Genomic DNA, 27,581 nt, shown 5'->3' on the forward strand with positions numbered 1-27,581 from the left:
CATGCTAAAGTTAGATTAGCAACAACAATGACGTACAAAGTTTACTTTTGTGCATTTAATACACTCAACGATCATCAATAGTCATGAGCACGGAAAAGAATTACAGTACTGGGATGGAAGTACATCCGAGCCATCTGAGATTTCCATTTGAATTTGAACCTTTAGGGGGGGAAAAAAATGTAGAATTTTTGGAATGTTGAATTTTCCTTTTTGCATATTTTATACAGACCTTTTCACTTATTTTTTCCAATGTTTAATTATTTAATACCATTTTTTTTTATTAGATGTTGACATTTGTACATATTTTTTTAGATGATTTTTACATTGCATTGCAAACAGAAATTTTGCAGATGTAATTTTTGTTACACTGAACTTTTTGAGATGATTTTGTTTTTAAAGGGGAAGTCAACCCCCAAAAATTCTTATTGCACGATCAACGCGTTCTTAAAATAATCCCCAGTCACCTTTTCAGATTTTTCAGGAAGCACAAAAAAATTGAGCTATTTGCAAGAATCCCAGCAGCATCACATGTTTACATAATCATAAGGAGATGATTTAGGCAAAAAATATATATACATATATATATATATACATATATATATATTAGGGATGTGCGATACCACTTTTTTCAGACCGATACCGATACTCAGACCCTCAGTACTCACTGATACCAAGTGCCGATACAGTAGTACATTTGATAAATAAATAAAAAAATCACTAAAAGATATTTTTAAACAAAAATATTTCCTTTAATTTTGACAAAAAAACAGCACAGTCGATCTTTAATAGTGTTAACGGTCAAAATAAAACACAAAAATGCTCTTTTAGTTGAGGATGCAAAATTTTGAAGTATTTCCAAACCGGTGAAGTTTTGGTGAAAAACGCAGACATGCTTGTGGGTTCATCGTTGACAAAACCGGAAGTGATCCTCATGATCTGCCATGGTGTTAAACTGCTGCATGGTAGCGCCAGCTACAGGCAAGGAGGACTCACTCAACACCGGCATGGCATCGGTCTCTTGTACTTGTCGGCGTCACGAGTGCTTGAGTACTTGAAAAAAAATGCTGGTATCGGCCCGATACCCGGTATTGGTACTCGCCCATCCCTAAAATATATATATATATATATATATATATATATATATATATATATATATATATATATATATGTGTGTGTGTGTGTGTGTGTGTGTGTGTGAAAAAGAGGGTGACGATATGTTCTTTGCATCCCCACTCGTCTAAACATGGTATTCTGATTAATATTGTGTTTGTGGAAAGAGTTAAGCAGAAAAAAAGCACCTGTTTTCATCCATCTCAAGGGGGGGCTATTTTGCCGCTGATTGTTGACTGAAAATTACATCACAGCTGCTCAGGGCACAGGTAGTTGAGTCATATGCTGCATTCAAAGAAAGTGGGAAATGCAAAGTTTCAATTCAAAAAAAAAAAAAAAAGGAAGTCTGACTTTTCCGACTTCAAACCAGGAAGTGTGGATGGGAACGCCCTCTTGAACTGGGAAATCCCACTTCACCGACTGACTACAATGTGACGTCACCCTACAATGGCGACCCCTTCGGAAACACAGACTGTGAATGGTTAAACACAATTTACTCGAGTATAAAACTAGATAGCTTTCTTCATTCATAAATATTCAACATAACGTCACGTAATGTGACTGGATGCCACTATCTCGCTGTATGAAATTATACAGTGAACTACTGAACTGTATAGAATGCTTATGAAGTAAGATAAATACAATAAATCAAGTAAAATTGTGAGAAGTTTGCTGGAGGTCAAAATGTGTTGTGAGGACCAAACTAATAATAATAAAAATAATAATAATAATAATACACTATTTCTCACTATCCGCTATTTTGGTTGTTTTTGTGCTTTCAGTTTGGAACTGCGAAAGGCCAATTGGTATAAATCCGACTTCCGACCATCCTCGAATGCAGCAATGTCATTCTCCGATGCTGCATTCAATGAAGATGGGAAGTTTGACCTTATACCAGGAAGTCACCCCTGACAACTCGGAGATCCGAGATGCCGGCTTCAATCTGACATCACTCAATGATGGCGAACTCCTGAGATAGACACAGACCCTGAATGGCAAAACCTCATTTACATGATTATCTTTTTTTTTTTTTTTCTTTTTTTTAAATGAGAACATGAGGCGTTTTTCCACCAACAAGCCCAGGAACTTGGAGTTCTGGGTAAAGGGAGTTCTTGGTGGTAAAAGTTCCGCAGGGAATTTATGATTTGTGTTTCCACATCGTCTTGCAGTTCTCGGTAATTAATCCAAATGAGTTTGATTGAGTCCAGCCGATGTAAAAACAATGCCCCCAATTTGACCAATCAGCTGTGGTCATTGCAGCCCGCCCCCTCAAAGTTCCTGTCTGGCTCAGCAAGACCCTGCTGCCGAGATAGTACTTGGATGCCCCCCTAGGGAATTGAAATACCCTGGTAATTATTGTTGGTTGAAAAACGGCCAAACTGAATTTTACCAAGGTAAACTGAAAAGTTCTCCAAAAGTTCCAGCGGTGGAAAAGCCCCATTAATTTAGTTATTCAAAATTTAGCTTTTCAAAAGTAACTTCACATGACACAGTGTGATTTGGAGTGACTCCGTTAACCATAACAACAAACAATTAATCGGAAACAGCCATCCTTGTTTACATTTGCCTCGGAAAGAGGAGATTCTAAGTGGGCCACGTCCGACTTTCCACATTTATCGAATGCAGCATATGTCCTGAACAACTTTGACTTCATCCTCAGTCGGAAGCAAGTGTCAAAATGGCCGCCCCCTGAATTGGAGAAAAATGGGTGGATTTCGCTGCTTAATTTATATGCAATATTAATCAGAATGCCGTGTTTAGACTACTGGGGGCACATACAACATATTGCAAAGAAAATTCTGGGGAAGACTTCTGCTTTAACTGAATGTTTGGAGAGCTCTCATTATACTGTAAGCAAATTCAGTATCAGAAATTCCAGTTGAAACTATCATGGCACAGATGTTCTTCCATATAGCTCCACCACTGCAGGGAGCTACAAAGTACACGTCAAATTCATCAATGAGCACGTTCAACGATATACAAAAAGTGCACGCTAACCACACACATACTGACGTCACTGAAGAATCCCAGCAGCATCACACACGCACATGAGAATCCATGGAATGTTTTAGGATAAAAACAGGAATTTTTACAAAGTCTGGAAAATGTTTTGTACTCTCTTCTTGGCCTCAGTCTTCTGCTCCGAATGTTGGCAGCAAATGTCGATGCAACCTAACGATGTCATCAAAGGCCCCTCCCACTCAGCCAAGCGTGATGAAGCCAAGAAATCTGTGGCTGTATTGGGAATGAATGTTTTTACTATACAGTATTCTACAGTAGTGGCCTGCACCACATTTTGAATTGGTTGCTTTGTGGTGCTCTGGGAAGATGTGGTGAGTAGAAGTTACTTAGATGTGACTGAAATGTGTCTCTACCATGCATCTTGAATTCTTTTGCAGTGATTGGGGAGTTGGATGATTCCAAATGTAGTGACTGTGTTTCGAATCGTTCACGCATGCAAACATGCATTGTATGCATTCAATGTATGCAGTTCTTTCCTCAAGTGATTTCCATGTGTTCCCTCACATGTTCAAAATTTATCAATTTTCTTTAACTTAGCCTTTATTATTAGCTTTGGCACCATCTAAAGTCATATTCGGACAAAGGAACTAGGTTGAAGTTTGTTGAGCTTCATGATGTCCTTTGGTGCCATGGAACTATGTTGAAGTTAGTTGAGGAGCTTCCCATAGTCCTTTTTCACCATATTCTAGCATCTTGGTGCCAAGGAAATACTGTATGTCGGAATGAGTGAGGAGCTTTGTGTCATGCTTTCGCACCATCTTGGTGCCATGGAACTAAGTTGAAGTGAGTTGAGGAGCTTCTTGTCGTGCTTAGCCACCATCTTGGTGCAAAGGAACCATGTTGACCTGAGGGGCTTCATACAGTGTTTTGGCACCCTCTTCTGGCATCATGGTGCCAACGAAGTACTGTATGTTGAAGTAAGTTGAGTTTCATTATAGTTCTTTGATACCATATTGGCAGAGATGGGAAAAGTACTGACATTTTCTCCTTGAGTAAAAGTACAGTTGTGTAAAAAAAAAAAAACTTTGGTAAAGGTAAAAGTACTCACTTAAATACTTACTCAAGTAAAAGTAAGAGAGTACAGGCTCTGAAATGTACTTGACAAGTAGAAGTCAAAAGTATTTTTAGCGGATGTTTCCTCAATTTGAAAAATAATAGCTGACGGAGCAAAAATGATGACACATCGGCCAGTTGATTCCGACTTGCCCTGCATCGAGTTGACAGTGTTGAGTATCACTCGCTCATGTTGCTGGTCCACTCCTCGCTGATATGATTGAACCTTCTTTCATATTGTTGACTGGAGGTCTCCAGCATTCTTCTTATCCATCCATTTTCTGAACTGGGTGGCAAGGGGACGCTGGAGCCTATCCCAGCTGGCTTCGGGCAGTAGGCGGGGTATACCCTGAACTGGTTGCCAGCCGATGCATTCTTCTTATCAAGTTGAAATTACCCTCTGTAGTGTCGCGCGCATTGCCCTCACATGTACGGGTTGCTCTAATCTAGCCAATTGCACGTCCTGTGATAGTGTGTCGTACAGCTCATCGCAAGCTGAAATGTACCCCTTCATATGATTGGCAAAGCCAGGAGACATTGACGGCTGCTCTTCCTTCCAGGTCAAGTATTTGAATCATTTTCATGCATTTAAAAACAAAGGTAACGACCTTCTTTTGAAAATCCATCCATACATTTTCTTAGCCGCTTTTTCTCACAAGGGTGGTCGCAGGGGGTGCTGGAGCCTATCCCAGCTGGCTTCGGGCAGTAGGCGGGGTACACCCTGAACTGGTTGCCAACCAATCCAGAGCACACACAGACGAACAACCACTCACAATGTATCGAGTAAAAAGTACAGGATTAGGGCCAGTGAAGAGAGAAAAAAAAAAAAAAAAAGTTTGGCAGGATTCTCACTTTATTCCCAGAAGTCTCACTTTAATCTCAGAATTCTGACTTTAAAGTGAGAATTCTGAGAATTTAAGTCTAAAGTCAGAATTTTTACTTTATTAGTGCAACTATTATTCTTACTTTAAAGTGAGAATTCTGAAAATAAAGTCAGAATTCTGAGATTAAAGTCAGAATACTCACCCTCAGAATTCTCACTTTAATCTTAGTATTCTGACTTTAAAATGAGAATTCAGAGAATAGTCTAAAGTCAGTATTCTGACTATTAGTGCAACTATAATTCTAACTTTAAAGTGAGAATTCTGAGATTAAAGTGAGAATTCTCACTTTAAAGTCAGAATTCTGAGATTAAAGTCAGAATTCTCACTTCAAAGTCAGAATTCTCACTTACTTTCAAGTGAGAATCCTGATTTTAAAGTGAGAATTCTGAGAATAAAGATTAGGGGAGGATTAGGGCCAGTGAAGAGAGGAAAAAAGTTTGGCAGGATTCTCTCTTTAGTCTCAGAATTCTGACTTTAAAGTGAGAATTCTGAGAATAGTCTAAAATCAGAATTATGACTTTATTTGTGCAACTATTATTCTCACTTTAAAGTAGTGTTGTTCCGATACCGATACTGGTATCGGTCTGAAAAACAGTGGTATCGAACATTATCATCATCTATGTGCTCACAACTTTGTCATCATTTACAACTAGTGTTGTTCCGATACTGATACTGGTATTGGCAGAGGTGCCGATACTGCATTAAAACAGTGGTATTGGTATCAGTGACAACTCACAAGTAACATGCCGATACCATTAATTCCAACTCTAATATAGGATTTTGGATGCAGCATCTTGTGTCTTGCTCGTGCACGACATTCAGTGATATGTGACATGCTCACTGCATGCTGATCTAAGATATCCTATTGGCCCTTGAATGCTCTGAACCAATGGCAGGACAGCTTTTTCATGTTGAGAAAAAAAAAAACTTCGGTATCGGTATGGTATTGGCATCGGCCGATACTGCAAAGCTGGGTATCGGAATCGGCATGGGGCCAAAAAACGGTATCGGAACAACACTACTTTAAAGTGAGAATTCTGAGATCAAAGTCAGAATTCTGACTAATCTCAGAATTCTCACTTTAAAGCCAGAATTCTGTGTTTAAAGTGAGAATTCTAAGATTAAAGTTAGAATTCTCACTTCAAAGTCAGAATTCTAACTTTCAAGTGAGAATTCTGAGAATAAAGTGAGAATCCTGCCAAACTTTTTTTTCCCTCTCTTCACTAGCCCTGATCCTCTTCCGTAGATACTCATGTTAAAATGTAATGGATAAACTTAAAAAGTAGTCTAACAAATAAATACTCAGGAAAGTACAAAATACTGATAAAAAAAAATACTGAAGCACTTCTCATCTCTGCCTTTTGGGTGCCAAGGAACTATGTTGAAGTGAGTTAAGATTTATGTAGTATATTGGCGCCTCACTGTTGACTCAACTATGGTTATAGAGCGACTAGTTGAGTTGGGGGATGGAAAGTATTCGTACCTGCATTTGTAGTCATTCATCATTCCCGACTCCACATTCACTCCAAAGGGATTTTTGGTGGACATTTTAGGAACTATTCAGGTCCACCATATAAAGATCCATATGTAGTGATTATGGCATACGGAATGAGTAAATTAACAATGATTCCCGAAACAGCCACAGAGGTCATCATCATGACGTCATCGTGATGTTCTCAAGCGTTCCCCACATGCTCGTGCTAGCTGTGCGTCTGCGCGCTGATGCTGGAGCAGTCAGTGACCAACAGCCCCACCGCCGCGCTGCCGTCATCGCCAGGCGGAGCGTCGCTCAGGCCGCCGGTGGGGTCGGGCTCGGCCTGGTTGGCGTGCGTTCCCATGTGGCCCTGCAGCTGGGTGGTGGTCTTGCACTGCACGCCGCACAGCTGGCACAGGAGCACCCCGCCGGGCCCCGCGCCGCCGAAGCCGCCACGGGCGCCGCCGCTCTCCTTCCACTCCTGGCCGTGGTGCTTCTGCGCGTGCACTCGCAAGTACGTCAGCGTGGTGAAGCCTGAAAAGCGCAAACGGCACGCCGTCAGAGACGACCCCTTTCACGCCGTGGCTAAAATTCAGATGCACTCCACTGTGAGTGAGATTTAAGACAGTGGTACCTTGACTTAAGAGTTTAGTTCATTCAGTGGCCAAGCTTGAGACGTAAATTTTGTGGAAATTTCAAGGATTTTGTGTAAGCTAAGACAACATTTTCTTAACCCAATAATTTCATGTCTGCCCAGTTGTGACGTTTGTTGCCTTTTGATGACTTCTAAGTCAACCTGAGCATCTTGACTAATTTATTGTTTTATGACCGAAATTTCAATTCCAGATGTGATATATGTATTTTTTGCCTTTTCTTGTTGTGGCAGCTGGTCCACAACATCTGTCAATATTGTTCAAGTGTGCCGTTTGCCATTGACTCAAAGTGACAGGTGCGTTTTCTATCATGCCAAAATGGCTGCACTAACGTCCATTTTGGGACGCGTGACGTCAACGTCCGGATCTCTATAAGCATCGTCATCTACATACAGTACTAAAAAAAGTCTTTGTTAGATTTACTCTTCATGTTAACAGGAAAAAAAATCTGATACATGTCACATATGAGCAGAAAAAAAATTGCAGTTTACCTGCAGTATGAACATAGCATTATAGCGTATTTATTCAGTTAGCAATCTTTACATTTTAATTTATTCTTTCAGAGTTTCTGGGGTTTGATTTTGCATTGGATGTTGCTCAAAATAATTGCAATTATCATTTTGGCCATAATCACTTGAGTATTTAGAAGAACAACTGATTTTCCCCATTTGAATAGATCAAGTATTTGTGTGTGTGCGTGTGCCTTACTGCGATTGCAAAGGTGGCAGGAGTGGTGCTGTGATTGGTTATGGACCCTCATGTGGTCCGTGATGTACGCCGCCGACAGGAGCTTCCCGCAGATATGACATGGCACCTTCTCCTCGTGGCGAATCAGGTGCGCCCGCAGGCGGTCCCGCGTGGCGAACGCTGACGTGCACGTCTGTGGGGGGGGACCACGACGGTGACAAGATGACGAGACCATCAGGACGAGCGAGGGGGGGGCGCATTACCGTGCATTTGAAGGGTCTCTCAGTGGAGTGCACCTGACGCACGTGACTGTTGAGGTGGTCCGGCCTGGAATAAAACAAACACACAACTCACGTGTGAGTCGTCAAGCGGAGAGCGACCCATTTCAGCCAATCAGAAGCCTGAAGTCAACAGCTGAGACGAGAAGCTGCGCACCGCGAGAAAGCCTTGGCGCAGTGCGGGCACACGTAGGGCTTCTCCACGCCGCCCTGGTGCGAGCGCACGTGGTAGCTCATGCGGTCTTTCCTCTTGAAGCGCTGCTGGCAGATGGGACACGAGTACGGCTTCTCGTCCGAGTGCGACAGCCGGTGGCGGTTCAGGTGGTAGACGTCGCGGAAGGCCTTGCCGCACGCCTCGCACGCGTGGTTCTTGCGTACCTGGTTGGCGCCGCCGCCACCGGGATTGGGAGGCGCGACGGCGACTGGGCTGGGATTCTGAAGCGGCAAAGCAGAAAGGTGACTTTCATTTGCAATGGACGTTGCGTAATTATGTACAACATGGCGTAGATTACACAGTGAGTGGTATTAGTCAAATTGAGTAGATGGCTCAGCAAAAAAATAAGACAAAATGAATACCTTTTAAAAATATTTTTTTCATTGTGAATGGAACATATTAAAGGTTTCTTTTATTCATATTTATCTTACATATCAGAGTATACATGGACTATATATGTATGTATTGAGGGGGGACAAGACACATGACAACTAAGCCCCGGTTTATTCCACTCTGACCAGTAGTGGGCACCCAAGAGCAAATTACAGCAAATTACAGCACCTGGAGTACCTTTTGTTTGTTGTTTTTTTTAAAAAAGTTTTTAAGTTTCAAGCATGTTATGTTATGTGATAAATTGAGCGTGATAAATTTCATGCTGGAACATGATCAAATTAAAATGTGATACGTGTTAAGTTTCACACATGAAGACACACAGCCAGTACATCCTTACAACTCCACCAATGACCTAAACCGGAAAGAATTGCTTGGTTCTGTTTTGCCCAATGCGGAATTAAAACCTATCATGTTTAAATATAAAATATATCATCGTATAAAGTGAAATTAACCAAATTAAAACGTGAAATATATAATTAAAATGTGAAATTTATCGCCTAATAACATTAAATGTATGACATTTTAATTTGGCCCTTATGCTCAAATGTGAAATTCATCACATTGTAACATGATTTAATTAAACTAGTGCGCGTGTGTGTGCGTGCGAGCCGTATATAAGTAGCGGGAGGGCTTGATTAAGAATTGCTTCTGACTTTTCATTTTTTCTTTGATAATTCTGCCATTTCCTCCTTTAATTGGTAGAAATTATTTGGTTCTACCTTTTACTACACAAGGGGTCAGCAACCTGCTGCTCTGGAGCCAAATGTGGCTCTTTAGTCCCTGTAGATCTCTAAAACAATTAATAGAAATTAATATTTTTCTACAAATTGTTTTTAGAGATCCACATGTAAATTAATATTTGTTGACATATTTATTTTTAGATTTTTTAGACATAATATTCATTAAATGAATTAAACGAAATAAAAAAAATGAATACTTAAATATTCAAAAAATGTCATCGTCCAAAATTTTAAGTTGTCAAAAAAAAAAAGGGAGACACAACTTGGATGAAAAAATTTCAAAATTACCTAAAAATGTCCACAAGGTGAGCATAAAATGGCTAAAAACAAAAGATGAAAGGCAGAAAATTGCAATAAAATGTTTTTAGAATTGCCAAAAAGGTCAGAAAATTGATTAAATAAACCACAGAAAAGAAAACGTTCAAAAAGTAACTATAAAATGTTCATAAACAAAATAAGAAATCCTAAAAATTGCCTATAAAATGTACACAAAATTGCCCCAAAACGGAAGCAAATGTATTTATTTATTTAAAAAGACAGAAGATGTTTAAAAATAACTATAAAATGTCCAAAATTACATTATAATGTCCACAAAATTTCCAGAAATGTCAGAAAATTGATTTAAGCAAAGGCAGGAAAGAAAATGTTCAAAAAGTAACCATAAAATGTCTCAAAACAAAAGAAAAAAAAAATCATTAAAATTACCATAAATTGTCTGCAATATTGCCCAAAAATGTCAGAAAATTGATGACAAAAAGAGCAGATAAAAATGTCAAATAATTGCCATAAAATGACAACAAAAAAAAAAGATGATTGAGGCAGAAAATTTGCATATTACGTCCATAAAATTGCCAAAAATGTCAGAAATTTGAAAGAAAGGCAGAAAAGTCTAAAAATGTTTGAAAAATGACTAAAACTAATCCAAAAACAGAAGACGAAAGGTCGAAGAAAATGAATCACGTATTGGATGCAGCATATTTTTCCATTCTGGTGCAGCTCTAATTAGCTCTTGGGCCCTCAGTACATTAGACTAACACGACCACATTGTTTCCTTGATCACAATCTTCAAATGTGTTACAGCTCCAGACAGATTTTTGGTTATCTATTTGGCCAAAAATGGCTCTTTTGACAGGAAAGGTCGCTGACCCCTGTACTACACCAACGCTGGGCGGGTCCAAGTTACTCACCTGCTCCACAGCGGCGGCGCCCACCACCACCACCGCCGCCGACGGGATGGTCTGCGGTGGCGGCTGCATCGCCATGGCGATGGTCACCGGGGCGATGGACACCGACACCTGCTGGTCGGATTGCGGGAGGGCGTCCAGGGCGTCGGGGGCGGTGGTCTCCGACGGCAGGGCGAGCTGGAGGAGGGAGAGGGGGATGCTCTGCTTGGGGAGTGCCTTGGCACTCTCGTCCTTGTCGCAGGCGACGCGGTCCTTCATTTTGATGCCCGTGTGCACCGATTGGTGGCGCCGCAGGTTGTAGCTGTTCTTGAACTCCTTGTTGCATGTGGCGCAGATGTGGGCGGGGCGGAGCGCTTTGGGCGGCGATGCTTTCACTGTGGGTGAGAGGAGGGAGTTACATTACATTCAGCAAGGCCATTTACACAAGACACTGTACCTTTTTTTTTTTTTTTTTTTAAACCCCTCACCAGGAAGCGGCTCCTCACTGAGAGCGGCCGTGTCCACGGTGGACGGTGGCGCCACCAGGTGCTCGGCCAACGGACTTTGGGCCGGACCGCTCAGTTCAGGCAGTAGCTCCGCCTGCAGGGGCGCCTCCTGCTGGCCTGGAGTCGCCGGCGTCTGTCGCCAAGTAGACCGTTAGATCCAGATTAACAGATAGTAGAGGTGCAACAATCCACAACTAATTGATTGTGAAATTAAGGATTATTTTGAGATTAAATTAAATGTTTGAGATGTTTAATATTGAATTGTCAAAATTCTCGGAATTTCAGCCTCTGTCAACTAAATATTTTCAGATTTCTGTAGTCCTCCATGAAAGAAGCCTGATTGTTTGTTTTTACAAAATATGACAAATACAGTCAAACCTCGGTTTTCGAACACCTGTTCTCAACCAAATCGGTTTTCAACCAGAAAATTTGAGAATTTTATGTCTCAGAACTCGTCCAAAAATTCTCAACCAAACTGAAAAAAGCCGCGCATACCTGAACGCGACTCACTCGGGAGAAAAAGCCGAGCGTACCTGAACGCGACTCACTCGGGAGCCGAGCATACCTGAACGCGACTCACTCGGGAGAAAAAGCCGAGCGTACCTGAACGCGACTCACTCGGGAGCCGAGCGTACCTGAACGCGACTCACTCGGGAGCCGAGCAAACTCAATGCCCAGGATTGCTTCCTCCGTAGCACATTCGTGTTCAAAGTTCGTTTGAAGCAGACCTGTTCATTGTCATTTACGCAAATGTTTTTTTTTTTAGTTTTGCATCGGGCATTAGCCCCTAATCATGGGTCTAAAGAAAGCAAGTGCAAGTGGTAAAGCTGGTGAAGAAAAGAGGAAAGTAGTGCGCAGAACTATTGAATTTAAAAAAATAAATGTTTGCATTTTGTTTTATTTTCATCATTTTAGATAGGATATCTAAGTAAAACAGTGTCTATTTCTACCCTTTTTTATTTTTGGTAAACAGTATACAGTGCAGTTTATGGTGTAAAATAGTTTAAAAAAAAAAAACTTGGAAAAAGTTTTTTTTTAGACTTGGAACGGATTAAAATTATTTACATTAATTATAATGGGAAAATTTGTTTTGGATTTCGAACAAATCGCTTTTAGAACAGCCATCTGGAACGTATTATGTTCGAAAACCAGGGTTTGACTGTAACATTAAAAAGGCAAACATGCTTTTACTTTGTAAAACAATGACAAACATTTTTGCCAATTTTCTGACAGATGTTATGGATCAAACCAGGAACTGAAACATCAATTCATGTTTGTGCATATTCTGCACTGCCAATTTAAAATAATGTCCTGTTGTTGTTTTTTCAAAAACAATGTAAATCAAAATGTGTTCATTGATTCACCGAACAAAATCATTGACAAATTGAATATTAAAATAATTTATTGTTAGGTGCAGCCCAAATAGACAGGCGGAGATCACTAGCAGAGGTATGTGTGTCTTTTTAAATGTTAATTGTTTTCACTTGGCGAAGTTGGCTTTATTTATGTACAGGACTGTCTCAGAAAATTAGAATATTGTGATAAAGTTCTTTATTTTCTGTAATGCAATTAAAAAAAATGTCATACATTCTGGATTCATTACAAATCAACTGAAATATTGCAAGCCTTTTATTATTTTAATATTGCTGATTATGGCTTACAGCGTAAACGAAACTCGAATATCCTATCTCAAAATATTAGAATATTTCCTCAGACCCAAAAAAAAAAAAAGCCATAATCAGCAATATTAAAACAATTAAAGGCTTGCAATATTTCAGTTGATTTGTAATGAATCCAAAATGTATGGCATTTTTGCTTAATAAAAGACTTTATCACAATATTCTAATTTTCCGAGACAGTCGTATTTATTTTGACAGACAGAAGAGTGGTGTGTTGAGGTAGCTGGTAATTGTTTAAAAGACTTACCACATTTTAATGTTTTCCCACCTTTTTCCCCTGTGCCAGCGATACTTTTAGTCATAAAGTATGAGATAATGCATTATGATACATTCATAACCCATGTATTTAGTGATAAAAAAAGAAAAACAAATGGTGTCATTGATGTTGTAAGCTCGAAACAAACATTTAGTAATATTAGTAATGGCACAGTGCTTGCATTGGTTGGTGTCCCCAATGAAGTGGCTTACAGAGTGCATATGTGATACTACTATGACTAATGTGCTGTCACAACTCCATGTAAACATTTATGTATTTAGCGCTTTGCACCATGATAGACATTGTGTGTACCCCCCACCCCTTCCCTCCCCCTGACACCTTGTGCAGGAGGCGGCTGGGGGGGGGGCAGACCCTGACCCTCGTGTGACCCCCTCCCCTTCCCGTCTCCCCCCACCCCCAAGTGTATAGTGAAACAAAGCACTTGGCTCTCACCTGAAAGAGGAAATTGCTCCACGAAGTGTCCATGCTGCTCAGCGGCCAGTCTGCAGCCGGCGGGCCGCCTGGATGCTCCCTCGGCCGGTGAGCAAACCAGCAACAAACGTTCGCTTGCTGTTCAGTCACTCAAAAATGACAAATTGTAAAAACAATCGTGCACCGTTGGACGGCATTTGTCTAAATCGAACTCCCTGTTCCTTCTGGACTATTTTGCCGCAAAGCAGGTGAATTTAGATGCGCCAAAAAAACACAGGCTGTCATTCCTGCTCCAATTGTGCCTTTTCTGCAATTTGTTAATGTGTCATAAAATGCTGCATGCGAATTAGCGATAAAGTGATAAAGAGGAGGGTGAAGATGATCACAAATGATGGAAACGCTGATAAACATTTATTAGCAATAGCTCCATGAGAGGCCTTCGCGCGAGATCCAAGCCTCGGCCTCAAGTAGCGCTCCTCCCCCGACTAGGACGCTGCCCGTCAGCCGCGGTCCCTGGCTCCGCCTCGGCGCTTAAATGGTCTGGATGACATCTTTCTCTTTTTTTCCCCTCTCCCTCTCGCCCTCCCCCTCGCAGTCTTTCTTTTTCTTTTTTATCTCGTCTTGTCCCGATGCGTCGTTTGTGCTTTAAAGGGAAAGTATTGGCTCACGGTTGTCTATCGTCTCCCGACGAATGAAAGCCGACATTCGACAGATGCAAACCGACAGCCCCCCGCCCCCACCACCGTTTTGTGTCTGTCGACAACAAACAGTACCGAATCGCCGCTTCAACCGATAAAATTCTCAAGCAGTCCAATGCTCTAACGTTAAACGTTCCGACGAAGCGAGCAAGTCGAGCAAGACGCTGCGGTTACGCCAGTGTCCGTCCGCAATATCACAAATTTCCCGTTCGGCTGCTTGTATAGCCACAGTTCTGCTCGTCGTTAGGTGGGTCAACATTTAGCAACGAGGACGCCACTTCGGGCTACTATTAGCGCGACCTGATGCCCTGTCATGGTGGCAAATGTACCCCCAAATAAAATAATACGTTGTTCTGTGACGGCCAATAGAAATGTCATGTCCAGCTATCGTACACTCTTTATCCTCACTAGTAAGGCAATTAAGGCACAAGCAGAACTGTCTTACTATAAGTTTTTTTTTTTTTTTTTAACACACCACTAAAATAAACCTTGGTGTCACTTATGAGACTTCAAGGTTCAACTAGTAGTAGCCACGTATCACACAATAGTAGTAGACTCCTCATCTAAAGGATATACCTGTATAAGATTTGCTCAAACAGCTTGCCATTCTCATGGCTTATGAGTATTTATTCCATATCCTTAATTTCCAGGTTAAGGTCCATGGACGTGTGCTCTTTCCTCAGGAGTAAGACAATTCAGACACTGTGACACAGTTCTTGTAATTTGTCCAACTAGAGAGGATAAAGGGCGTACAAGTAACCTATGGATCTTCTGCTCACTATCTTTGATATAGAATAAATACTCAAACAGCTTCAATATCAATGCAAAGGACAGAAATTTGTGAATATTTATTGATGGGAGGCTGAAATAAGGACAAGGTCTCAAAATGATTTGATTATCAGAATAGGTATTAATTTCATAATTGATTAGTTGTAGATTAATGGCTGAATTGTTCACACCTGTAGTTCATGTTTGTTTGTAACTGGACACAAGAGATTGTTTGACATGCAGATATTTTGCAGCCTTAAATTTAAATCCGTCTCATCATCCAAATATCATCCACACAAGTCAGATTGCAGCTTCCTTATTTTTATTTTTGCAATGTAGTCAAACCACCCAGAAGCAAAAAAACAAACAAAAAAAAGAACAGAAATACAAGTCTAGTTGTCTGAAATGAATTTACAGGAGTAAAGAAACACGTGTTTGCTAATAATACATTCTACACGTTGCTTAAATTTCATCACACGTTTGACACAAATCACAGCAGCACAAGTGTAAACAAAAGCCCCACAAATGATACTTGGTGCCACAAAAACCTCCACAACTTAATTCAGTTTTTTCGCGACATAATATTTTTGAAGCAACTTTTGAAGCACAACATAATTCTCCGTTTTCATATGATCGGACCCGACTGAGCGATTGCAGAGCGTTTGGGTTCAATTTATGGTGAGAAGAGGTGAGTTGCGTCAACTTTAAGTTAAATTAGGAAAGGCTAAATTAGATGCTAAAAAAACAGCACATGTGAGAACACCCCAAACGTAAGCAAACCAGAGAAATTAATCAGTTACAGCATAATAAAAGACTTTCAATGTGTTTTATAACTGTATAATATTTTACTTTATAAAACCATAAGGTAAATTAATTTTGCATAATTTAAATAATTTAAAGTTTTAAACCATTTTTGCCACATTTTTAGTTTCAATTCAATGAACATTGTGACGCTTCCTTCTACAGTATCTGTAGTGTTTGGCTTTGCCACCTGGGGGCAGTATAATAAAGACAGCCCTATATGGAGATGCTTGAAACTCCTGTGAGTGGCCGTAATACACTGATCTGAATATATGACTGGATAGCCGATAGCCCATACACGTCCATGCAGGCCGTAAAAGTCAGAAGGCGGCCATCTTGCTCTCCCATCTCACGAGAAAACTACTATGTTTACATACAGATGAAACACATACAGCTCGTAGTCAGTTAGTATAAGGCTGGGGGCGGGGTGGGGGTTTTGTGGCGGGGTGGTCACTATTTAACAAGTGAAAAAAATAAAAAAAATAAGTGGACGATATGTGCTGTTTTTAAGACCCCCTTTTTCTTTTATCACTCAATTCCTTAGACCCCAATATTAGATTTGGCAGAGGCATCTTTTGTTGAATTATAGTTATAATTCTTTTAAAAACTATATACAAGTTTCTTCCTGTAAACAATTAAGCATATAATTTATCCATGTATTTAAGGCAAGTTGTAAAGTGTCTGAAGTCATCTTGTTTAAAAAATTAAAAACATCATAAATCATGCTGTTTCTACTAAGTCCTGTCTCAAATGTGCTCCAATTTCGATACTGTAAAATTATAGGATCGTATGCCGAGAAAGGTTTCTTGGGAGGAGCAATATGGCGGCCTAGCGACTTCACAATCCTTGGCCTATCAGCTATCCAGTCATATATTCAGATCAGTGCTGCAATATTAGTTATTCTTCACAGAGGATAAAGAATACCTGCCTGTGAGTATTGTAATACTGTCTGCATGTGTTGCTCCACTGTTTTTGTTCAAAGATGCTACTTTTGTGACCCTGTCAACGACATTATGCTTCTTTTTTTTTTGCTTTTTTTTTATTAAGCGTAACAGATGATTCTCCTTTCTGTACACTAGTTTAGCAGATTAATTTCTTGGAAGTATTATAGTTCATAAATAAATTACAAGTACTTAAAATAGGGACTTACTTCTCAATCACTCTGCATATATATATATATATATGTGCCCAAAATACAAAAGAATACAAATATAAATTCCTGGACAGGTGTGTAGGGAAATTGAGTGCACCTTCTCAGGACAATTTGTATTGCAGTTTTTTGCCAAGGCGCGATCCATTTGCTTACCAAGACATCCAAGCTGTTCATGGGAATGCAATTAAATGTACAAATTACGTTGTTTTCAGCCTCACTTTCATCTCAAGTATTTTGTGTCCACAATTAGCCCCACCCCCACCCCCCAACGACAGTTTCATGTGTGAGGTTGGGATAAACGTGAGCTGCCTCCAGGTCCCCACAAAAACACAATAGTCAGAAACAAAACGCTGATAAGCAATGTTGATTGTGTCGAATGACAATCGGACGAATTTGGTCGAATGAGTTCCGGATCGCAACAGACGGCGACGTGACGGATGCTCTCACTGTGACTTCCTGGCGGCGGCAGCACGCTGGGCGACATCCATGGCGGCCATGTTCTGAGAGGCCGTCACCAGGTGGACCACACTGATGGCCGACTTCAGCGCGCACACCACGCCACTCGCCACTAGGGCGCAGTACACCAGCGCTGAAACACACGGAACAAGCAGACACTGGCTACTATCACACTTACATATGAATGGTCTGTAAATGCCACTTACTCACTGTTGGGCGAAGTGAAACCACTGGCGACATTTTATGTTGCCATTCACTAAGGTTGCCTAACTTGAATACATTGTTTTTCTCCATGTTGATTTCACGTTTTTTTTTTTTATCTGCCTCTAAGGCGAAAATTCCATCGTGTATGACATAGTTGTACCAATAATCTGGGACATGTACATTTCATTGCTAAGAAAATGACTATATTTTCTCTTATAAGGTGTATCTCCGGGTTTGTGCATCATGTTGTCAGAGCCATCAACAATCAAGTGAAAGTAAAGCCCAGCAGGAAAAAAAATTGCTATGAAATGTAAACCAAAATTGAGATAATGTACTCTGAATGATCGATGCAAACATTGCATGACGGTCCATGCAAACAGTGAAGTTGGCTCTTTGTGAAGCTCTCATGACTCCATACAGGGATCCTTGCGTAAAACACGCGGTTTTCAGTAAAAAAGTAACAAATGTTGTCAGTAAAAGTGGCAACTTAAGATGGCTACCATCTCGCTTAAGCTGTGAGGATCTTATTGGCAGTCCATTCATGGAAGTCCGTGGTTACTACCAGGCCCAGACTGGGCCACCTGGAGGGGCGGGACAATTCCTGGTAGGCCATCCTATATTTCAGGCTGCAAATTGACAGGCAGGAGCCCAAACTTATGTTTCAAAATCGCACAGGCAGCATCCCACACGTAATTAGTCCGTAAATAAAGAGCATTCACATCCTCTTACGTTGACTGTCTCATTGTCAATCAACTGTAAATCCACTCACCCTTACAGGCCATTATATAGCACTGATTGACTGCTTTTGTTACTAAGGGTGTCACCGAGTTACAATAAATTAATATCAAAAGTAGCAAAAAACTTTAATCCACGAATAAGAGGTAAAATACAATCACACATGTTCCTATTAACAGCAACAAAGCATGATGGGAAAACCCTCCTACGATTACCATTACTCCCTTCAAGTTAGCGTCAGTCAGCTCAGCAGTGTGCACCAGAAGTGGTGAGAACACATTTCAAAATAAGAGTACTAACAGGAAGTACAGTGTTAGGTGTCTTAATCTAGCTAGTTTCTCTTCATGTATCTTGTGGTGTAAAATGTCTTATCCCATTTATTGTACATTTGCTTATTGGTTTCTTTTTGGCCTTTCTTTGCCCATTTTATGTTCAAATAAACAAAGACCATGCTCTTGTAATAGCATTCAATTGTAAATTACATTTTTGATCAAATGCAATATGAATAATATTGGAGGGAATGCTCATCTATTTTTACATTTGAACTGTTTTAAATTGTGTATGTTCATTAAAATGTGAACTAAAATGGGCTGGTCTGAGCCTTGAAACTCCAGGGCTGAAAATGAGTCCCAATCCGGCCCTGGTTACTACACACATGGATAAACACGACAATACACTACACACAAAGAGGATGCTGAGGATGTGTGAAAAAGTTACCACTTGGTTGTTCCATGTGATGCAAGATGTACAGCAGGCAGAAGAAGAGCTCGTTGCCCATACACATCACGAACAGAACCACCTGCATACACGTGCACCAGTGTTGATTTTGGCCCAAAAAAAACCCAAAAACAATAATAATAATAATAATCATTTTGGTTTTGTTATAGCCTTTTGACTAAAATTAATTAAAGTTTTAGTCATAATTTAGTTATCCGACTGTATTTTAGTTTTAATCAAATCTTAGCTGACCAAAGAAAGAGCAATTTCAGTCGCCTAAATTGACAGTTTAGTCGATATTTTCCTTCAGCATACATTTCAACTTTTATACAGAATATTATAACACACCTATTTGTAACTGTAGTTTAACACATTTAATACACCAGTGGCTTTATTAATTGTTTCAATAAAACATGTTGAACTGACAATAATATAACTTAGTTTCCACCTAAAAAGTGCATAATTGCTTGAGATTAATCTTACAGCTGCACACTCACACAGCTGCACAATGTAAACATGTTTGAACATTAAATAAAGTGCAGTGAACACTGAACAGTGACTGAGTGCTTCTTTTCTTCCAACCGCATTGTGTTGTTGTGTTGTTTTCATTTTATGCCAAGTCTGGAGTGGCGCTGTAGCACTGGTACAGGGAGTTAACGGAAAGCGTCAAGAATCAGCGAAGAAGAAGAATCACTGATCTGAATAGCCGATAGGCCAAGACTTTTGAAACCGCCATATTACTCCTCCGAAACATTTCTCGGCATACAATCCTATACATTTACAGTATTGAAATTAGAGAACACTTGAGACAGTACTTAGTAGAAACAGCATGATTTATGATGTTTTGAATTTGTCAAACATAAACAAGAGGACTTCGGACATTTTACAACTTGCCTTAAATACATGTATGAATTATATGCTTAATGATGTTTACAGGAGGAAACTTGTATATTATTAAAGAATTGTAACTGTAATTCAACAAAAGATGACTCCGCAAAATCTAGTTTAGTTTAAACAGTAATCTGCTCGCGGGATGGGATGAGTAAAATGGCTGCCCTGTGGCTTCAACGACTTGCACGGGCGTGTATGGGCTATCGGCCATCCAGTAAGATATACAGATCAGTGAGACGAACACAACACAGGAGAAGTTACAATGCCGGGTGATTCAAGTACAACATCACGCAAAACATTTTGCTGTAAAAGCATAAACAAGCTAAGGAGGTTGCGCAAAATGACGACGACACGGCTATCCGCCATTGTTGTTGCCAGACTAGCAGTTTGTGTGCAGTCACGGGAAAATTTCGTCATCACCAGAGAAGTAGCTATCCTGCTATGGTGTCCACACTGGAACGTACGGGGCGCGTTTTGAAATCTTTCCACTCTGGAGCCCGGTTTCAAAAGTGATCGGTTTCAAGCTGACAAAAATTTTTAGTTGACGAAATTATCACTGATGCACACATAACGTGTCACCACTTGATGCGTGCACACTGATGCTGGAACTCTGGAAAGGGTGTGAAGTAATACTCATTCTAAGGAATATGTTTGGGGTTTTTTTAAATACGGTTCGTGGTACAGGACATACAAGAAGAGTCCAAAGTGGTAAGAAGTTCCAAATGTGACCTTGTTCGTGTAGTAGACGCGCAGCAGCGGATTTCCAGAGAGGTCAATGCTCTTGTGACTGGTGGAGCCCTTCACCATGGAGCTGCACACACGCACGCACACGCTCAGTTAGCAAGGGCGGCAGGCAGGAAGAGGCGGGACCAGCCAAAAGGCAGCGCGTCACCTGTGCAGGTGCAGCCAGTGGCTGGCGATGTCCAAGCACATGCTGAGCTGGAACAGGAACGTGTACGCCGGGTACAGCAATGCCAGGTTGACCAGCAGGCACATGGTGGCGCAGCGGTCCGTCAGCATGTCCAGCATGGCGCCAAACTGCGTCGCTGCCAACACGCCCGACACCATAATATCGTCGTCATCATCATCGTCAGAATTTTGTTATTAACATCAGCATCATTATGTTCATCATCATCATCAAAGATGGTGGCGATGTGACGACGACTTCACCATCATTGTATCATCAAGGTTGCCGTTAACATCACCTACATCATCTTCATCATCAATATTGACATTTTAACATCACTGTCCGTCATCATCATCCTCATTAACATCATCGTTATTGTCAAGATGGTGGCAAAAAGGACTATGATAATGAGAATGTCACCATCATCATTATCATCAAAGTCAATTCACATCATCTTTATCACCCTTGGTCGTAATCATCTTCGTCAACAACATTACTGACATCATCGTAATCATTATTAGGGAAGGGTGAGTACTGATACCAGGCCTTACTTCAAGGAGGCACCCTTTTGTGGCCATTTTATAATCAGGACGGAAACTCAAAATTAGAAAATAGCCAGTAATTTCATACAATTTAAGGGGGAAATGCAATATTGGGATATATAGGTCGAGCTTGAAAATGATCTGTTATTGTTTTTTGGGGGGAAATTTTATGTATCCAAAGTACTACTGCTACTGGTAATTGGTATCACGATCAATGACTACTCAATACTGTTATCAGTAGGGGTGTGAATTGCCTAGTACCTGACGATTCGATTCGTATCACGATTCACAGGTCACGATTCGATTCGATACCGATTAATCCCGATACGAATTTATAAGTCGATTGTTGCGATTTTTTTTCATTCAAATTTAGAAAATACTAATCAGTAAGCTTGTAGAGTGTAAGATTTATATGAAAATGTATTATTTATTTATCTGAAATTTCAGTCTTATAGAGGTTGTAATCTGTTTCATGTTTGAACAGCATTAAAATAAAATATTAAGGCTTAATGTTCCGTTCATATAACATTCTTCCATGCTCAAGGTGTGAATCCTAAAAAAAAAAAAAAAAAAAAAAAAAAAAAATCGATTCTGCCCTTTTTGAATCGATTCGAGAATCGCGCGATGTAGTATCGCGATATATCGCCGAATCGATTTTTTTTTTAACACCCCTAGTTATCGGTCTGAAAAACAGTGGTATCGAACATTATCATCATCTATGTGCTCACAACATTGTCATCATTTACAACTAGTGTTGTTCCGATACTGAAACTGGTATCGGCAGAGGTGCCGATACTGCATTAAAACAGTGGTATCGGCATCGGTGACTACTCACAAGTAACATGCCGATACCATTAATTCCAACGCTAATATAGGATTTTGGATGCAGCATCTTGTGTCTTGCTGGTGCATGACATTCACTGGTATGTGACATGTTCACTGCATGCCGATCTAAGATATCCTATTGGCCCTTGAATGCTCTGAACCAATGGCAGGACAACTTTTTTATGTTGAGGAAAAAAAACCTTAAGTATGGTATCGGTATCGGCCGATACTGCAAAGCTGGGTATCGGTATCGGTATCGGTATCGGGAGCCAAAAAAACGTATCGGAACAACACTATTTACAACACCTTGATAGTCATCATCATCATCAGTGTTTTCATATTATTTCATCATCTTCAACATCGCCGACATTATCCTACAATCAGTTGTCTTCATCGTCAACATGAGGCAAAAAAATGGACGATCATAAACACCATTGTTACCAAATGAGCAATTAAAGCGTTGAGCAAGTTAACACCAGAAAACAGCCAATAAACGTTTGCGCTCCTCTCTCATCTCAGGTCGAATATTTCCAATATGTGGAAAATAGGCTGCTTTTGCCAAGCGTATTAAGTAGACACCATGTCAAAACCCTTTCCAATACACTCTAATTAATGGATCATCATCATATTATAGAAATAATGATTGCCTCTTAGTGACTAGTAGGGAATACATACACTGGTTGAGCGCTCGTGCAGCGTGGCCATCAAAGGCATCCAGCAGGCTGCTGAGCATGTAGCAGAAACAGGCAGGAAACGGGCAGCAAGGCATCAGGAAAAAGGACACCAGCGCCAGCACGATGCGCGCATAACCTACAAACACATTTCCAGGAATTGAAGGCAAACAATATAACTTGTCTGCGGCAACAGCTCTGAGGGGAGTGTGGTGGGGGACTTATTCTGATAGAATAAGACACGCTCAATGCTGAATTAGTTACAGATATTTTTTTAAATAAACTTACTTTTCACCCTTTCTGTACAACATAATACATTCTTCGTCAACAAATGACATGACAGTAGTAACTAGAGCTGCAATTAACAATTACTTTAATTATTAATTGTTATTTTTTTTCCAATTAGTGAATGAATCATATGAAAAAATATTGCTTCATTTCCATCCTTTCATTCTAATGCAGGTCATTATTTCTAACTGACAATTCCTGGTTTAATTTATAACACTCATCATAAAAATAGGCAAAAATGTTCACTCTTTGCAAATGTCTTATTTTTATTTGCCGCAAAGATATTCCGTGTGCTTTCATGGATGACTACAGAAATCAGAGACTAGTTTCTGATGAAAGGCCGAAATCAGAGAATTTGAAACAATTTTAAGTTAAAGGACTCTAAAAGACTAATCGAATTTTTGTCAGCAACAAGGTCATTTTAGTTAACGAAAACTAACGAAAAAAAATTAAACTAAAATTCATAAAACAATTTCGTTAACGAAATAAAATAACGAAAATGCTTTTTAAAAAACAAAACTAGCAATCTACGTTTTATGTTTACAAAACTAACTAAATCTAACTATAATTGTAGCAAAAATGTCCTTTGTTTTAGCTTGTGTCCAAAGGCTGGGTCCAACGAAGGCCGAATTTGTCGGCTGCATTGTATTACATGATTACGATAACACATGAAGAATGGATTGTCAATGCTGCTTGTCGGTAGTGCATTGACCGACAGTCCATTCATGTGTAAGTCCGTGCGTGCTGTCGAGTTGCACCGGGAGTGACGTCATGCAGCCGACAAATTTGGCATTTGGAGGACCCAGCCTTATGAATCTGGACACACGGTTAGTCTTTGGTAATTAATTTAATGCATAAGCCTTTGGTGATTATTTTTAATGTAATTGTAAGTATATTTATTTAACCGGAATAAGGACACTTGAAGGTGTGTCACACAGAAGTGACATCATCTAGCAGCAGCCAATAGAAGAGCACCTTCAGATGACATCACTCCTAGGCGACAATTTTGTGTGCTGGACTTTTGGCTCCACTGGCTCGGCTTGTCTGTTTTTTTTTTCATTTAACTCAGCCGAAATGCAACACTAGGTAAGAAATTAAGTTACTTTTTTTCATTTTACCATGGTGTTTATTAAATATTGCGCACAAGTAAAACACATTAAAAAAAAATGTAAAAAACAAAACTAATACTAAAACTAACTAAAACAGCATTTTTTTTTTAAATAGCTAAAACTAATCAAAACTAACAGAACCACCCCAAAAACTAATTAAAACTAGCTACCTTTAAAAAGTAAAACTCAAAACAACTAAAATTTCAAAACTATTATAACCCTAGGCAGCAAACATATAATATAATTAGAGCTGTCGAACGATTAAATGTTTTAATCACATTAATCACATCTTATAATTTTGATTAATCACTGACTTAAAAATGCTTTTTTCCCAGCATATTTTGCCAGCTAAATTTGAAGCGCACCTGTTGTGTTAATTTTTTCGACATTTAATGTTACGAGGATGTCTTCAAAAATGTATATTCACTGCACACGCTCATCCTCCTTTTTCTAATCAATTAATTGTTTGCATAATTTAAAATGGGGAAAAAAATAACCTACGGCATATGTAAACATTTATTAAATGCTTTAATTTAATGCATGTAATTATGTTTATTGCTCAAACTCCAACAGCTACCTTTAACGTAACCATCCACTGTCGGATCATCTGCGGTCAAAATTAATAATGTGATTAATCTGTGGAGATACAATGATTAATACGAAAAAATATTTGTGGTTAATTAATTAGTTAACGCTTTAACTTTGACAGCACTAAATATAATATCCATCCATCCATTTTCTTGACCGCTTATTCCTCACAATGGTCGCGGGGGGTGCTGGCGCCTATCTCAGCTGGCTCTGGGCAGTAGGCGGGGGACACCCTGGACTGAAACAATCGCAGATAATGTAATGTAATGTAATGTAATATAATATAATATAATATAATATAATATAATATAATATAATATAATATAATATAATATAATATAATATAATATAATATAATATAATATAATATAATATAATATAATATAATATAATATAATATAGGCGGCACAGGCTCCGGCAGTCCTGGGTGGAGTTCTCCCCGTGCCTGCATGGGTCTTCTCCGGGTACTCCGGTTCCTCCCACATTCCAAAGACATGCTTGGCAGGTTAATTGGGAGCTCCGAATTGTCCCTAGTGTGGATGGTTGTTCGTCTCTGTGTGCCCTGCGATTGGCTGGCAGCCAGTCCAGGGTGTACCCCGCCTACTGCCCGAAGCCAGCTGAGATAGGCTCCAGCGACCCTTGTGAGGAATAAGCGACCAAGAAGATGGATGGATGGATAATATAATATAATATAATATAACCAAAATCAAAAATAGATAAAGATTTGCATTAAGTACATACAAATAATTTTAAATTATATCTTAAGAAGACTTAAATTTAGTAAATGTTGCTAGACATAAATTCGTGGACATGTCTTAAATAAGTTTCACTAATTATTTTCAAGAACTCCCTTGGAAGTGGTGGATTATAGTCCCTTTAATGATAAAGTAAGGCTTGTATCCAGCGTGAAGGACTCTTGCGGAGCTATCTCTAATGAGTTAAGTAAATAATGTAACATTTATAAAATGTGTTGTAATATTTATTTGCCTTTCACTAGCAATCGACAGCAGTTAGCTTGGCAGCTAACCGCCGGTGACCCCGTCACAAACTCACCGATTAGATTAGGAACGAAGAGAAAAATATTTTCTTGTGCCATCTTTACGTTTGGAGGTCGTCTAGAGGTAAAAGTGATTATTTTCCCCCCTCCGAGATTGTTGTGGAAATCTCGTAGAAATTATCTCACTGTCGACTTCCTCAAGTAGAAGGTTTTCGTCAAGTTACCGCCTCAAGTCTTCAAACCAGACGACCATTTCCGGTATTTTATGGTTCACCACAGATTCAAACGAAGCACTCGACAAACTACTCTTTTTAACAACTGATAATGTTTTTACTTGACAAATTAACAAATATTCATAAAAAAGAATCAGACATTTTAGCTGACTAATTTCGGGGAGATATGTAATTGTTTATTTTGGATGGTTGTATTTCCGGTATCACTGTGGGAACTTGATGGGGCGGCTGTTGTGACGTCACATCGGCACATCACCTTTAAACTCCACCGGTCTATTTTTAGCTTCATCGTCACCAGTTTGAACCGGACAAGAAACGATGTTGACTCATATACTGTATATCCATCCATCCATCCATCCATTTTCTTGACCGCTTATTCCTCACAAGGGTCGCGAGGGGGTGGTGGAGCCTATTTCAGCTGGCTTTGGGCAGTAGGCGGGGTACACCTTGGACTGGTTGTCATATATATTATGTATGTATATATATATATATATATATACACACACGACTTAAAGCTTAAAGTAGCTGAATTGTATTTTTATGTAACTTTTATTGATACAATCAAAACAAAGTTTTATTTGGCGTAATTGACAATTCCGTTGTAATTCGATTTGTGAGGATTACTTTGATTTTAAAATGTGATGAGAAATCTGTGTGGTTTGTGTGATCGTCACATGCAAAAGCAATACAATCCGCCGTTTGTTTGCACAGTATAAAATGAAGTTTTGCAAGTAATCAGAAATGCTCGGATGTCTTTTGGTTTTTCAATTTTTTTTTTTTAGAAGATTATGAATAATTTTGCTATTTTTTGTTCAAATGTATGAAAATGCTGAGAAATATTTGTTCCCCACAGTGGTGCCTATTGTTCAACATCCTGCACCTGTGGCAAAATAAATAAATAATAATAATAAAAAATGCTGGTTGACAAGTAACTTTAAATCAAAATTTGCCACTGGTGCAATGCATAATTTCGGGCTTGACTATATAAAATGTGAATTTTAGCATAGGTTTCATTATACAAGATAAGGCAAGTTTAACTTATGCATTCATCAAAGCAAAATGATGCAAGGAATTGTTTCATTGTGCTTTGCACATCGTAAGTTAAACTTGACTATCACAATGCTCTAACCATGATATTGTACCATGTTGTTTTAGGTGAAACTTTTATCTTTGGTAGCAATACACTTTCAGAAATATTAACAAAAAAAAAAAAAAAAAAAAAAAGCATGGTGATTTTAAAACTCTTTGACTGTTATAAAAACAAAACAAAAAAATCCACAGCGCCAGCCGCTTTTGAGCATTTTAACTCATCTTTCAAGGCAAAAAGAATATTGTTTGCCTTTACTACATATACAATGTGGCTACTCAATGAAAGATCGCATTCCATTCATTGGAATTTTACTAATCATCATGAAACGTCTTTGGCAGTCAAAGTTAAGTGAGTTGGGGGGGAA

The 27,581-nt window shown here is 39.5% G+C and overlaps 2 protein-coding genes across 2 annotated transcripts; both read right to left on the reverse strand.

The window, feature by feature from the left end:
• Positions 1–218: 218 nt before the first annotated feature.
• On the reverse strand, positions 219–14,782 carry maza (MYC-associated zinc finger protein a (purine-binding transcription factor)). The gene is made up of 7 exons (XM_077530598.1): positions 13,566–14,782; positions 11,160–11,310; positions 10,696–11,066; positions 8,319–8,596; positions 8,147–8,210; positions 7,905–8,076; positions 219–7,077 (listed from the first exon to the last, which is right to left on the reverse strand). Exons 1-7 carry the CDS (start codon positions 13,596–13,598, stop codon positions 6,770–6,772), a joined length of 1,377 nt encoding a protein of 458 aa, XP_077386724.1. The 5' UTR covers positions 13,599–14,782; the 3' UTR covers positions 219–6,769.
• A 533-nt stretch (positions 14,783–15,315) lies between these two features.
• Positions 15,316–26,133, reverse strand: cdipt (CDP-diacylglycerol--inositol 3-phosphatidyltransferase (phosphatidylinositol synthase)). Its single transcript, XM_077530654.1, has 6 exons — positions 25,951–26,133; positions 22,917–23,051; positions 20,860–21,013; positions 20,697–20,778; positions 19,077–19,158; positions 15,316–17,553 (listed from the first exon to the last, which is right to left on the reverse strand). The coding sequence occupies exons 1-6, from the start codon at positions 25,991–25,993 to the stop codon at positions 17,408–17,410; spliced, it is 642 nt and encodes a 213-aa protein (XP_077386780.1). The 5' UTR covers positions 25,994–26,133; the 3' UTR covers positions 15,316–17,407.
• Between the last annotated feature and the right edge of the window lie 1,448 nt (positions 26,134–27,581).

This window comes from Festucalex cinctus, chromosome 1 (assembly GCF_051991245.1).
Source record: "Festucalex cinctus isolate MCC-2025b chromosome 1, RoL_Fcin_1.0, whole genome shotgun sequence".
In the NCBI taxonomy this organism is placed as follows: domain Eukaryota; kingdom Metazoa; phylum Chordata; class Actinopteri; order Syngnathiformes; family Syngnathidae; genus Festucalex; species Festucalex cinctus.

What these genes read in the sequence shown, in the direction of transcription:
- maza (XM_077530598.1), bottom strand. Translation starts at nt 13,598, where the DNA reads ATGGACACTTCGTGGAGCAATTTCCTCTTTCAG. An exon ending in GCGCCGCCGCTGTGGAGCAG is followed by an intron (nt 8,597 to 10,695) that starts GTGAGTAACTTG and finishes TTGCCGCTTCAG; the next exon opens with AATCCCAGCCCAGTCGCCGT. An exon ending in CTGCCACCTTTGCAATCGCA is followed by an intron (nt 7,078 to 7,904) that starts GTAAGGCACACG and finishes TGCGCTTTTCAG; the next exon opens with GCTTCACCACGCTGACGTAC.
- cdipt (XM_077530654.1), bottom strand. Translation starts at nt 25,993, where the DNA reads ATGGCACAAGAAAATATTTTTCTCTTCGTTCCTAATCTAATCG. An exon ending in TGCACGAGCGCTCAACCAGT is followed by an intron (nt 21,014 to 22,916) that starts GTATGTATTCCC and finishes GCGTGTTGGCAG; the next exon opens with CGACGCAGTTTGGCGCCATG. An exon ending in GCGTCTACTACACGAACAAG is followed by an intron (nt 19,159 to 20,696) that starts GTCACATTTGGA and finishes ACGTGTATGCAG; the next exon opens with GTGGTTCTGTTCGTGATGTG.